Raw genomic sequence first — 12564 nt, forward strand, 5'->3', positions numbered from 1 at the left:
AGAATGATTGTTTGTAACATTATTTCTTGTATATAAAGGCATCTGTTAATTGGAAGGGTCTGTGATTTGTTTATACCTTTAGAGTTGGGAGAAATTAAGAATGTTACTACCATGCAACCTTCCCTTGAACTGGATCGCCTGGAGAAATACACGAATTATAGCATCCAAGTACTGGCGTTCACTCGTGCTGGAGATGGAGTGAGAAGTGAGCAGATTTTTATTCGCACCATGGAAGACGGTAAGAACAAGTGCATGCAGCTGGTGCTAGTGCTGGGAACAGTGTGAAACCTGAATAACCAGAATGTGATCGCTGAATCCTAAGAATTGAATTGGCGTAATGTGTCGGGCAGCTGTCTCTACTAATCTTTGGAGTTCAGCGATCAGGCTGTCATTCATTTTCAGTACGTGCCAGGGGTAGATTCGCAGCATTGAAGTAGGAAATGCACTTTTGTATGAATGGTAAATTGTTTTGCACTGATTTTTGGAATGAATTTACTGGCACTGCAGGGTTTCGTACCAGTGGCTGTTTTCATTCTGACGGGATAGTACTTGCCTGTGATGGTAGTGAGATGCTCAGGAAATGGTGTATCGCCATATTACAGTCAGTGGTTTGCACCATAGCCTTTTGACAGACTAAACAGAGGTGAATGTCCTGCCAACTGCCCTCACTAAATAATGGATACTGAAATGTGCCATCTGTTAAGGAAGTTAGTACAAAATCCATCTTAAACAGAATGATTTCCAGATATAGGGCTGCGGCTGATTTATTCTGATATTAACAAATAAGACCATGATAAGCAAGAGATGAACTTCCCATTGCAAACTGAACTCTTTCACCACAAATAAATTGTACAGTATAGGTTGTTTTAAGAGGAAATGAGAAGTGAACCATATTCACAGCTTACTGAGATGTGTGATGTGGCTAAAATACAAATGCTATTATAGCTTTGACTGAGTTGGGAAGCCAGCATTCACAAATTAGCCAGAACATTTCATAATCCAATGAGTTGGTAGGAATTATATAAATTCAATATTTTTTTCTTTTGAAATGTAACACAACTCTCACAGATTTTTTTCCCCTGGATGTAACCATTTGTGGCAACAGTTCTGTTGTGCTATAGCCTGCAGAATGGATCACCTTGAACCATGATTCTGTGAGTCCTCCAATGTCAGGATTATGGAGTTATAGTGATGCTTCAGGTTATTACTATTATTTCCTGCACCACACATGTTTATGTTAACTGTTTTGTTACCTGTCCTGGTTAAAAACATTTTTGGCTATTGTTGTCGGTTGGATGACAGACCTTTGGGAGTCTGATGCATGAGTGCTGCTGGGATGTTGTAAACCAGGCTGTATAGAAGGACCGATAAATCAGGATGTAATCCAATAATATGTTATCTGTTGAATGGAGTCCAACACCTGTTGTGCAGAAAAAGCAAGGATGTTTTCATAAATTTTGATATTGCTCTTAGTAGGTTTATTATAGCCAACTGTGAATCTGAATGGATCAAATCCACTCCGAGAGAATAATGTCTTGAGTGCAATGACTTGCTTTCACTTCAGAATTGTATAAAATAAGATGGATTTAAGTTCAGAACTGATAAACTGAATTTGCAAACCTTAACTATTATAACTTTCAGATGGAGGGACCAAATTCAATGAGGTGTTTAAGACAGGTAAGAGCAGTTGCATCTCTGAGCATTACAAATCTGTAGAAATCAGAATCCTGCAGATTAGCGTGGCTGAAAAGAAAAAGGATTGATGACTACTTTCCATCTATCAGCTGAAGTAGATCATTTTTAAAGGGCGCATATTTTTACTGTCACAACTTGACCATCTAATCTGCCTTTTATCAATGCAAAGTTGTGAATAATTTCAAGGGGTATAGACATTCAATGCTGTGATGGCATGGAAAATAAGTTCTCAGAATGACTAGGGCTTTGAATGAATAGGTTAGTATGTACTGAGAGCATATACTTTTAGGAATGCTGGATATAAACCAATTCATTTCTATATATGAGGAACCATTAAGAAGACCTACCTATAATTTACAGCCAATCACCTCTGCCTGGGGCACAAAAACATGCTCACCATGATCAGGACTGGCCTTTGTTCAACTGGTGCCCTAGGCAAAAGGTATCCCCAGCACCCACCCAACACCACCCTCTGTCTCCATCCTTGTCTACCTACACCATATAGATTACTGGAAAAGTGCCCCTGCTAGAGCAGCCACCTAGTTGGCCTATGCCAAAGGTCAGCTATGATCATGATTTATGGCTGCTCTTTATCTTCACGTGCAATGCTGCTTATAACTTATTATCGATTAATAATGTAAAATCTCAGACAGCAGATAATTAATAACCCAGCATAAGTCCAGAGCAGGAGCTGCAGAGAGAGAGACATAGAGACAGAGAGAGAGAGAGAGAGCTGGTTGTATTAATGACTTTGTAATGCAATGTGGACAAATGTCCAGTGTGGAGCAGGTATGCTCCCTAGCATGTTAGCAGTTCTGCAAAAGTGGCAAGATGAGAAAAGCAACTACCAGCCTCAGTGGTCACACTGCACATTTATTTATTTTTTCCAGACAAAGAGTTGGAAATGAGAGCATAGAACAGTAGGAAAAAGGGAAAAGAAGAAGGGAAGCATGTAGGGGAAAAGGGGAAAGAATGAGTGCTGGTGGAGGGAAAAGAAGGGTAATATTTCTTGTGTTACAGGTACTCATTTTTCTCTTTACAAAAAGGAAAGGTAGTTAAGGATGCAATGGAAGGGGGAGGTATAATGACAGGGTGAAGGTAGGCATCAGAGTCAAACTCACAAATACATAATATAGTCATGACTGATGGGGACGTGCTGAAACATGGAGGGAGGGGGAGGTGCTGACACAGCAAGGAAGGGGGACATGCTGACACACCAAGGGAGGGAGAGGTACTGACACATGGAGGGAGGAGGAGGTGCTGACACATGGAGGGAGGGGAGGTTCTGACATATGGAGGGAGGGGAGGTTCTGACATACGGAGGGAGATGGAGGTGCTGACACATGGAGGGAGGGGAAGGACAGTGGAGTTATAAACATTAGACAAAAAAGGGAAGGATTGGAAAGCAAATAGGGAAGGCCAAGGACTCAAAAGGGAGAGGGAACACCATGATGGGGGATAGGTTGGGTATCTGTCCCAAACTATCTATCAGTGTCATTCCCAATGGATGGTCAGACACCACCTTGCTTTCCCCTCATCACTGAGTCCTGGCTCAGATAGTGCTATTAAAGGTAGATAGGACTGAGACTCTGTAAGCCTTAAGGTAAGTATTTCCAGGTGAATGATACTGGCTTTAATACACTGATCATCTACCAGCTCTCTCACTACTTGAGGCAGCCACCTTTGGGTGACAAATGATTCACTTCTGGCAGAGCCATTGGTGGAAGCAACAGCATTACCAGATGGTGAAGCCCTATGAGGGGCAGGAGAGGTGAGCCTATCAGCTTCCTCCTTGTAAGGCACTGGGTAGGATAGCCTAGCTGGTACTTCTGCAAGTGATAAGAACAGCACGTTTCCGTGAGGGCCTGTGGGATGGGGCATAGGCTCTGTCTTGGCAATTGCTGTGCAGAAATATAAAATGAAAGGAGAAAGATAACAAAACAGAACAAAATAAATTAAAATGAAAGGACAAAGACAAAGAGTTCTAGAAGAAACAGGGAGACCATGTGAAATGCAGTATGAGTGGAACATGTAAATGAAATGATACAAGTACAACTGCAACATCAATAAATTTGCAAAACCTAGGAGATAAGCACAGCTGGCCAAATATTATCAAGATATATGCTGCTATGTACTATCTAACTATAGTGAGCAGATGAAATAATGGTAGGTGTATTCTAGCTAATGTACCCATGAGGTGCTGCAACATATCAGTAAGTCAGTATATGTCCCACTGGCTTTTGTATGTGTCATCTAATGTACCCCTGATATATGTGCAATGGCAGAAATGACATCATATTTTACCTAAATGCATAAAGTGTCATGCAGTCTAAAACACATACAAGCTGTTAGCAATAGAAAGTGAAACATTTCATACAGTGCACTTTTCAGAAATGTGAGAAATGCTATGTAAACTTAGGTGCTATAACAATACTGCAGAAAAAATATATCTGCAGTATGTCAGTTGAATGGTGTCCTCATCCTGGCACCTGAAAAGGTGCTGCATGCTCTTCCAGAATATTGCCTGCTCAGCTGTGGATAAAATGGAAGCATCATTAACTTTAATTCCCCAGAAGTAAGATGCCAAAAAATTCCTATACAACTACTGAAAATGTTTATAACTGAATCTTCAGGTGCCCTCACCCTGATCACTTCTTCCTATCAGCTAAGAGGTTCCGGATGGTATCTCTGCAGGTGACTTTAGTGGTAGTGCTGGCACTGAATGCCAGGGTGAGGAATGCCTGTGGTATCAGCTAACACTGCAAGCTAGGACGAGGTATGCCTGTCGTATCAGCTAACACTGCAAGCTAGGGTGAGGTATGCCTGTAGTATCAGCTAATACTGCAAGCTAAGGCGAGGTATGCCTGTGGTATCAGCTAACACTGCACACCAGGGCGAAGCATGCCTGTGGTATCAGTAACAGCTTTGTTGAAAGAGTGCCAGGCATCCACCTTATACAAGGGATCCTTGTACAAGATCCAGGCAGGTGCTCCTGGTTGTCTCTATGTAAAAAGTGTGGAAAGATTTCTTATTCCCCAGAGCATGACCAGAGCATCCTGCAGGAAACAGTGCTATAGGAAACTATGACGATACTTCAGATCTCATGCTAAAGAATAAACAACAGCATTTTTCATTCACACCTTTTTCTCCCCTACCCCTTTGTCTCATAGGGCAACTCAGCACTGAGATCTGTGGTAAGAGTATGACCTAGCCTGTGATAATGTTATGGTTGTTTAAATATTATTATCAGGTATGAAATATGGTAGAAAATCCTCCTCTAGCATGCTGTTAACATTTTGAGTGACACTGCTCTTTAGAATCTCCATTGACTGCAGCTGTACAATAAGAAAAGCAATGACACTTTCTGTTTCACTGACTTACCGACACATGCTCAAAGCACACCTCAGATGCTCATACTAGTGGACAACACCAGGAAAGTCTCTATGCAGAATTCTGCTTTGAGACGCATTGAATTGATGGAGCAATTCAGAAGCATTCATGAGCTCTCACTTCAGAGGTTCATAGGTGTATATCAGGCTTATGAGCACTAGAGCCTTTATAGGCCTAGCTGTGAAACCCAAACGTGACCCACAAATTTTTTGTTTATATTGGGGGGATTTACTGACTGCCTCTGTCCATCAGAGACATAGGCTCCAGACCAGACGTGAATTTCTGATTATCCGTCCATTTGTCCAAGTTGCATTTAAATAAGGGTAATGAGGAACTCTGCTTCACATAGATGGGGAGCCTGTTCCAGATAATGGGAATTCTCTGAGAAACATATCTGTCTCTCCAACATGTCCTAATTTTGTCACAAGCAAAATTTAGGTCATTCAATCTAGTAGTTCTGATGCAGTTTTATTTTGTTGATGTGCAAAAGGTTAATCAAAGCAGGATCCAGGGATGCCTTGTATGCCAGGCAATGATCACATTTCTCATTTTGTTCACTCCCTGTATTCTTTTTATAAGGAACCTATGTGGACATTCCACTTACTGCACATGTCTGGTCAGTACTTACTGAAGTGGGCATTATACTCTATGATGGGTTTGATGAGGGCTGAGTACAGTGATATGATGATTTCTGTGGACCTAGTTTCCATACCCTTACTTATAAGCTGAAAAACATAGAAGGATTTTCTTACTACTTTTGACATGTGTCAGTTGAATTCTCAGATCCATGACTAGTGACTCAATTTTTATATATATATATATATATATATATATATATATATATTTTTTTTTTTTTTTTTTTTTTTTTTTGTTATGACTTAGTTATCTGGGTTGACTGACTTCCCTAATGGTCCCATAATGCATTTCTTGCTACTGAGTTTTAAGCCATGGCTTTAGCATCAAACATTTGTCTCTGTTAGACCTTCCCAAAGCACAGGGAATATCACAAGCAATCTATGTATCTATGAAGGGTGTTCTTGTCTTGTAGGGATTCAATGACTGCTCCCACACTGTAATCATTGGTGAACTTGATCAGCCAGTCACTGTTGACATTGGCTTTGACATCTGAGAAGTAGATGTCAAAGAGGAGTGGGCCCAGCACAGATCTCTGAGGTACTACATGGGTAACTGGCTTCTTTGTGGAGGTGGCCACATAGATTCTAAACTCTTGGGTCCTATCCATGAGCCAGCTACCTATTTAGCATGTTATAAATGGGTTTATGCCTAGTTCTGTAAGCTTTCTGATAATGCCTGACTAGGGTATTGTATCAAATGCTTACACCAATTCTAGGTAGTGTGCAGTGCTTTCTACACAGCCATTGCCTTGGTGACCTTTCCGAAGAAGCTCACCAGGTTCAGTAAGCATGGTCTTCCATTGACAAAGCCAAACTGGGATGGATCTAGTCTCTGGAGGTCTACTATGTCCTTGTTAATAATTTCTAGGATAATGCTTTCCATGGCATTGAAAATAAGACTAGTCCGTCTAACAGGTCTGTAGTTTCCAGGATCTGGTGAAGGTCCTCCCTTATGAAGGGGTATGACCACTGCAGTCTTCCATTATGATTGCATAAAACCTGTTTTAAGGCTATTGTTAAATAGTGACCTTGGGATCAAGATAAGTCATATTTTAGACTGTCCATCAGGCATCTTGGGATGTTATCGGGGCCCACTGAGGCTGTGTTCTTGGCTTTAGCGAGTGCAGCCAGTACATCTTCCTTATTTATAGTTGGAAGAGTTATGTTTGAGGGTATTTCTTGGGGATGGTTGGGGTTGAAAGGTGGTAAAGTTGGAATTGAATTTGTCTGCTGACAGGTTCATTATATTGCCACACTAAATGAACGTGGCATCATTAACCACTAGTTCAGCACATTGCTGTGTGCTGCCCTTCACGTTTCTGACATAGCCGAAGAAGACCTTATGATTATCTTTTAGATGGGAGGATAACTTAACCTCAAAGCTGGCTTTGTTTGACCTACTTATCCCTTTAATTGCCTATTTAGTTTGATGAGAGATTTTTTTTTAATCTTTCTGGGAATTAGCCTTCCTGATTTTTACCATATTTTTTTCCTTTTGTTATATATCTTGTTAAATTTGTGATGCCACCAGAGCAGTTTGTTTCATTGGCTTACTTCTGGTTGGTACAGCAGATAGTACGCAGCTGTTGATGTGGTTGTACAGAGTTTCTGAGAGCAATTCGGCATAACCTAGTGTGTTCTTGGGATTGGGAGGGGCATTGAATTTTAAAAGGTAGTTTGCCTTACAAAAGTTCCTAACAGTTACTAGTTTTACTGCGGTTACAGAATTGATTTTGATTTCAAAGGAGACAATATTATGGTCGGATCTTACCAGAGAGAACGAAACATTTTAGGGGAGGGATGCAGCATTTTCCCATAATTGTAAGTGCGAGGTCCGGTTTGTTGGGCATATTCACTGATTGGTCAAGGTTGTTTTTTATGAAGTCTGGTAATCAAATGTCCAGTGTGGCATCAGTATAAAAGTTTTTTACTAGAAGACAACTTATTAACTGCCAGTCCAGACTGGTAATGCAGTTTTTTTTTTTTCCCTCGTGTTGATGTTATTGTAGAGGCACAGAAGAAGCAATCCTTGCTGTCTATTCTTTTACACTAGAACAGGTTGGAATGCACATTCACAGTTAAGACCACTGAAATGTTTGAAAGCCATCAGGCAGGAGGATTTACATTAACAAGATTAAAATAAGGTGACGTTTTTCATATTTACTTTCAAACAAACGTGTCAACTCTTACTATAAAGAAGTTTTGTAATTCAGACCTTTCTTAAAATTTAAAATACAGTTTGTGTTTTTGTCTCTGTGTTATTTGAAATACAGATATATATTTATTTCAAATGTTATTTGTAGTAGATTAGGAATTTCTCATTCACATATAACAAGCATTATTAAATAGACTTTGTTCACAATTACTAGTGCTGTGGCGACATCTAGTGAACATACTTTTTCATTACAACCATCTGGTTCATTTAATAATGGATTTTTTAAATCAGAGCGACAACTGTGTGATTAAATCTGTACATACATTGTTATGAATACATACAAAGCAAATAATGCTTTGAATAATTATTGAATTTATTATGTATACCAGAAAGTGCAAAAAACGATTGTGTAGATAGATATTAACATTACGTAAAAAGTAATATAATGAGGTGCAGTGGAATGTGGTGTATAGCCTTTTGAAAAAGCTGTAAAGGAAAACTGTTTGAGCTTTCATAGATGCTTATAAGTTAGTTAATAGATTTGATAAAGCAGTTCAGTGTTGCTCCTTGCTGTTTTGCCTGGGATATATTGGAATGTACTGTACACATTTTTCAGCTAATCTTTGAGACTGTGACTTCAAAGTGAATTAATTATGCCTATGCCGTGACATACTGGTATTACACAATGAGATTAATTACAAAGATCATATCTTATTTTTTTCTCAAGTAGTTCCATTATATTATAGAATGTCATTTCTTTCTCATCTTTTCTTAGTGTTCATAGGTAAATATGAGGCTGTCAGTCTGCTAACTATTACAAGCCTTGTCAATAACCAGAGGTCAGAAACAAATGCCGTACCTTGTGTCTGTGAGGTAAACACACCTTAAAAATTAAGTGAAAACTCCATATGTTTGTGACTGTCTGGCAGTAGACTAGCACAGCACAATGCATTCATAAAACTAATGTGTGATGATGATTGCACAGTCTATCAGTTATGTACATTGCATTTATAAGGCTAGTGTGTGACAATAATTGTACAGTCTGTCATTTATGTGCAGTATTTGACACATTGTCTGGCATCAATCCAAGTTCTCCACTTCTTTAGAAACAGTAAATGTTCAACTGTTGTTCAAGTTCACAATGGTAGAGATAACAGTGTCTGAAATCTTATTATATATTCAGATAACTGAAATGTGTTTTCATAGTTTACATTGTTTTAATTTGTTCAGTTTTATGTCTTCATCTAATTATGCATTTGGCAGTTAGCCTACAGTACTGTGAAAGAGGCAAAGGGCTTCAAACTAAAACAAAACACTTTTTTATGTTAAAACTGCTATGTTACTACATGACTTGCCTCAGACTATCATATCAGTGCATGGGGCACAAAATAAATGGGAGCCATTTTTGTCCCTGCTGCAAAGCCGACTGATTTCTATTTAAGTTTGGCTATAAAACCTACATGTTTGAGTTATTCTGGATATTTAATGAATTTCCTAATTGTTATATCCTATCCTCATCTCTAGTTTTCATGTTAAATTTTATAATCATGCATACTTTGTAATGTATAAATAAAATCACATGAAGTAAAGTCTTGTCCTTCCTGATTTCCTCTTATAAAAGCACACTCAGCCTCTTTTATCATTTTGCCTACCTCTGCATACAGTTCCAGTTATTATATTTAGTGGTATTACCTAAACTCAGTTCAATCTCTCTCTACCTCCATTTTTTTAAAAATACCTCTAGAACTGGGCTCAGTTGTTGTTGTGTCTTTCGGCTTTTCCCGGTTAGGGGTCGCCACAGCGGAACTTCGGTCTGCTAATGATTGCTAGTTGATTTTTACGTGCCGAGTTACAAGCCCTGATGCACAACCTTCAACGAAGGTACGCCCATTCACCGATGTCTCCGCGCAGAAGACGCTCTAGCTGAAAATCGAACCGGACAGCGTCTTACTGTGAGGCGACAACACTACCACAGTCTGATTAAAGTCACAAGCAAAGCCGCGTGCAAAGAGGTTATGATATCTCTTTAACCTCCATGTATCACACTGTTCACACAAAACTCTGCTGGATGCATCTCCACCTCTGTCATATAGTCTTGCTTAATCCATTTTTGGAATTATTATTATTACTGAACCTTTTTATTGTTATATACTTCAAAGTGGTAATCAGACTCCACGTAACTTCTGAATTGCAACTGGGTAGATACAGCTCTTTAGACTTACTTGCATTAAAGCTTTCTATTTTCATGGAGTTCCCCATGATTGGCTGTTTGTCTTGATTAAAACTGCCCTGCTCATTGCAGAACTGTGACTCAAATCAGATCATTAACTTTTAATGCGGCCCTCCTAGTGTGATCCATTTGCACGCTCCTCTAATACCCAGTAATCTCCTATGTGTAACAAGTCAATGTTTCTCTAATATCTGATAATACTGTGTCTGTATGCCGTGGTGGTACTGTGGTAGCATTTTTACCTCACAGCAAGAGGTTCTCCCGTTCGATTCTCGGCTGGGCTTGGGAGTGCCTTCTGTGTGGAGTCTGCATGTCCTCCCCGCGGTTGGGTAGCGTTCAAAAGACATGCGTGCGTAAATGGGCGTGCCTTCGTTGAAGGTTGGGTATCGAACTGGCACCTCGGCGTTTCATAAAAATCTACTGCCAATCATTAGCGGACCGGAGTCCCGCTGTGGCGACCCCTTACCGGGAAAAGCCAAAAGACAAACAACAACAACTGTAATGTATTCGTCTGTCTACAAGGATTCAGATCAAAAATGCAATCAGTTTAGCCCAACAAGACATAAGGACTGCAAACATATTCTGCAGTTCATCTATCAGAGAATTTACTTTCAAAATTTCATTAGTCTACCTGGTAGTGTTCTGAGCTAGGCACGTAAGTACAGGGCTTCCAAAATCAGGGCCATGCATAATGATAAAAGGTGGCAAGATATGTGCATGAAGAGACTTCAGTCTGAATGTTTGTTACGTGTGCATTTTGTTTTAAAAAGTATACTGCATAAAAAAGTAAAAAATTAAATTAACATTCCTGCCCCTCGGTCACTGCTGCAATACACTGTGTGTGTGCTTGCCACTTACTAGGGTATTTTTCTTTCAGGTTTTCCCTTCTACAGCTCCATTTAGACTGAGGAACATACCTCCCCAAAGAAGAAATCCAGGGATATTCTGAAAAATAACCCCCTCCATCTGTGTCTTACTCGGGTATTTTTTTCTCGGGTGTTCCCCTTCTATAGCTCCATTTAAAAATTTCGAAAAGTGTGTATCTAACCAATAAACAATACAGAAAAAAGTCCAAACTTTTTTCTATAGCTCCATTTAGAATGAAGAACATACCTCCCCAAAGAAGAAATCTAGGGATATTCTGAAAAATAACCCCTCCATCTGGGTCTCACTCGAGTATTTTTCTCTCAGGTTTCCCCCTTCTACAGCTCCATTTAGACTGAGGAACATCCCTCCCCAAACAAGAAATCCAGGGATATTCTGAAAAATAACCCCCTCCATCTGTGTGTATGTGTAATACTTTTTATTAAAGCTTATTTTTTAAGGTGCTTGTATTGCTAACCCATGGTGTGCACACTAGCTGTTCTGCAGCAGTCCATTTTCCAACTTTCTCCCCTCCAGCCACTTCACTTCCTGTACTAGGTAGATTCTGCATTTTACTTTTCTCAAGAATGCCACTAGGTGGCGATATATTCCCACTCATTGTATTAGGTAACTTTCAATACTTTTTCCCTGCTCCCTGCAGCTCTAAGGCCGGTTGTCCTTTCCCATAATTCTTTGTACAGTTGTCACACCTGTTCATTTCCCCTTGAATTAGACCAAACCTTAACTCATAAGTAACATACCTCTGAGCTTGTCTGTACCTTTGAGTGCTTGAGAGTGCCTATATCACTGCTTGTTTTTGTTGGTCTCTTCTGCTCCTTCCCCTCTACCCCTCTAGCATTCAGCCTATCTGGAAAATCCTCACCCATCTCCTCCTCATCCACTAACCCCTCCTGTTTCCACTACCCAGGACCCTCCCCTTACTTATTCTTACCTTCACACCTTCCTTATTCTTACTACCAAATACCATACAGCACTTTACCTTCTGCTAATTCCCATTCAAAACTTCTAGGTGTTATTATAGATGAACATTTATAGTTTAACATTCATATACAAACTATTATTAAGAAAACACACCCAAAGCTCGGAATGCTGTATCGTCACAGCCGTTATCTCACTCCCTCATCCAAACATATACTCTCTATTCTCTACTTCCTACCTCATCCCCTCTCTGTTGTATGGAGCCCCACTCAACCAGCCTTCAATCCTCCCTAAAATCAAACTGTCATCCTGCTACAATAAAATCTCTAAGTTTGCAGCTGGGACTAAATCCTCCTCCCACCACTATGATGCACTCCACTCTTTGAACTGGCTGGAACTCTCCCACTGTCACTTACATACAACTGTTAATGGCTCACAAACTCATTTTCAAACCCCCTAACTGCCCTTCCCTCTCCTTCATACTCACATTTCATCATCCTGACAGATTACTCAGGTCCAGTAACCAGAACCTCCTCGAAGTATACAAACGCTTATGCACACCTGAGCAATTTCTCCTGTCCTTCTCCCTCACTCATCTATGGAATTCACCCCCTCCCACATTCGAATCACCCAAAACTACTCCGCTTTCAAGACCA

The 12564-nt window shown here is 40.0% G+C and overlaps 1 protein-coding gene across 2 annotated transcripts in view; it reads left to right on the plus strand.

The window, feature by feature from the left end:
- The window catches only part of DSCAM (DS cell adhesion molecule), a 3720739-nt gene that overhangs the window by 2832000 nt on the left and 876175 nt on the right, over positions 1 to 12564 (plus strand). For both annotated transcript variants that reach the window (XM_044071570.1, XM_044071571.1), the window contains one exon: positions 83 to 238. In XM_044071570.1, coding sequence (XP_043927505.1) covers positions 83 to 238 — 156 coding nt within the window. The remainder of the gene's footprint in view (positions 1 to 82; positions 239 to 12564) is intronic.

Source organism: Protopterus annectens, chromosome 5.part0, assembly GCF_019279795.1.
Source record: "Protopterus annectens isolate FY-2018-M chromosome 5.part0, PAN1.0, whole genome shotgun sequence".
NCBI classification, from domain to species: Eukaryota; Metazoa; Chordata; order Ceratodontiformes; family Protopteridae; genus Protopterus; species Protopterus annectens.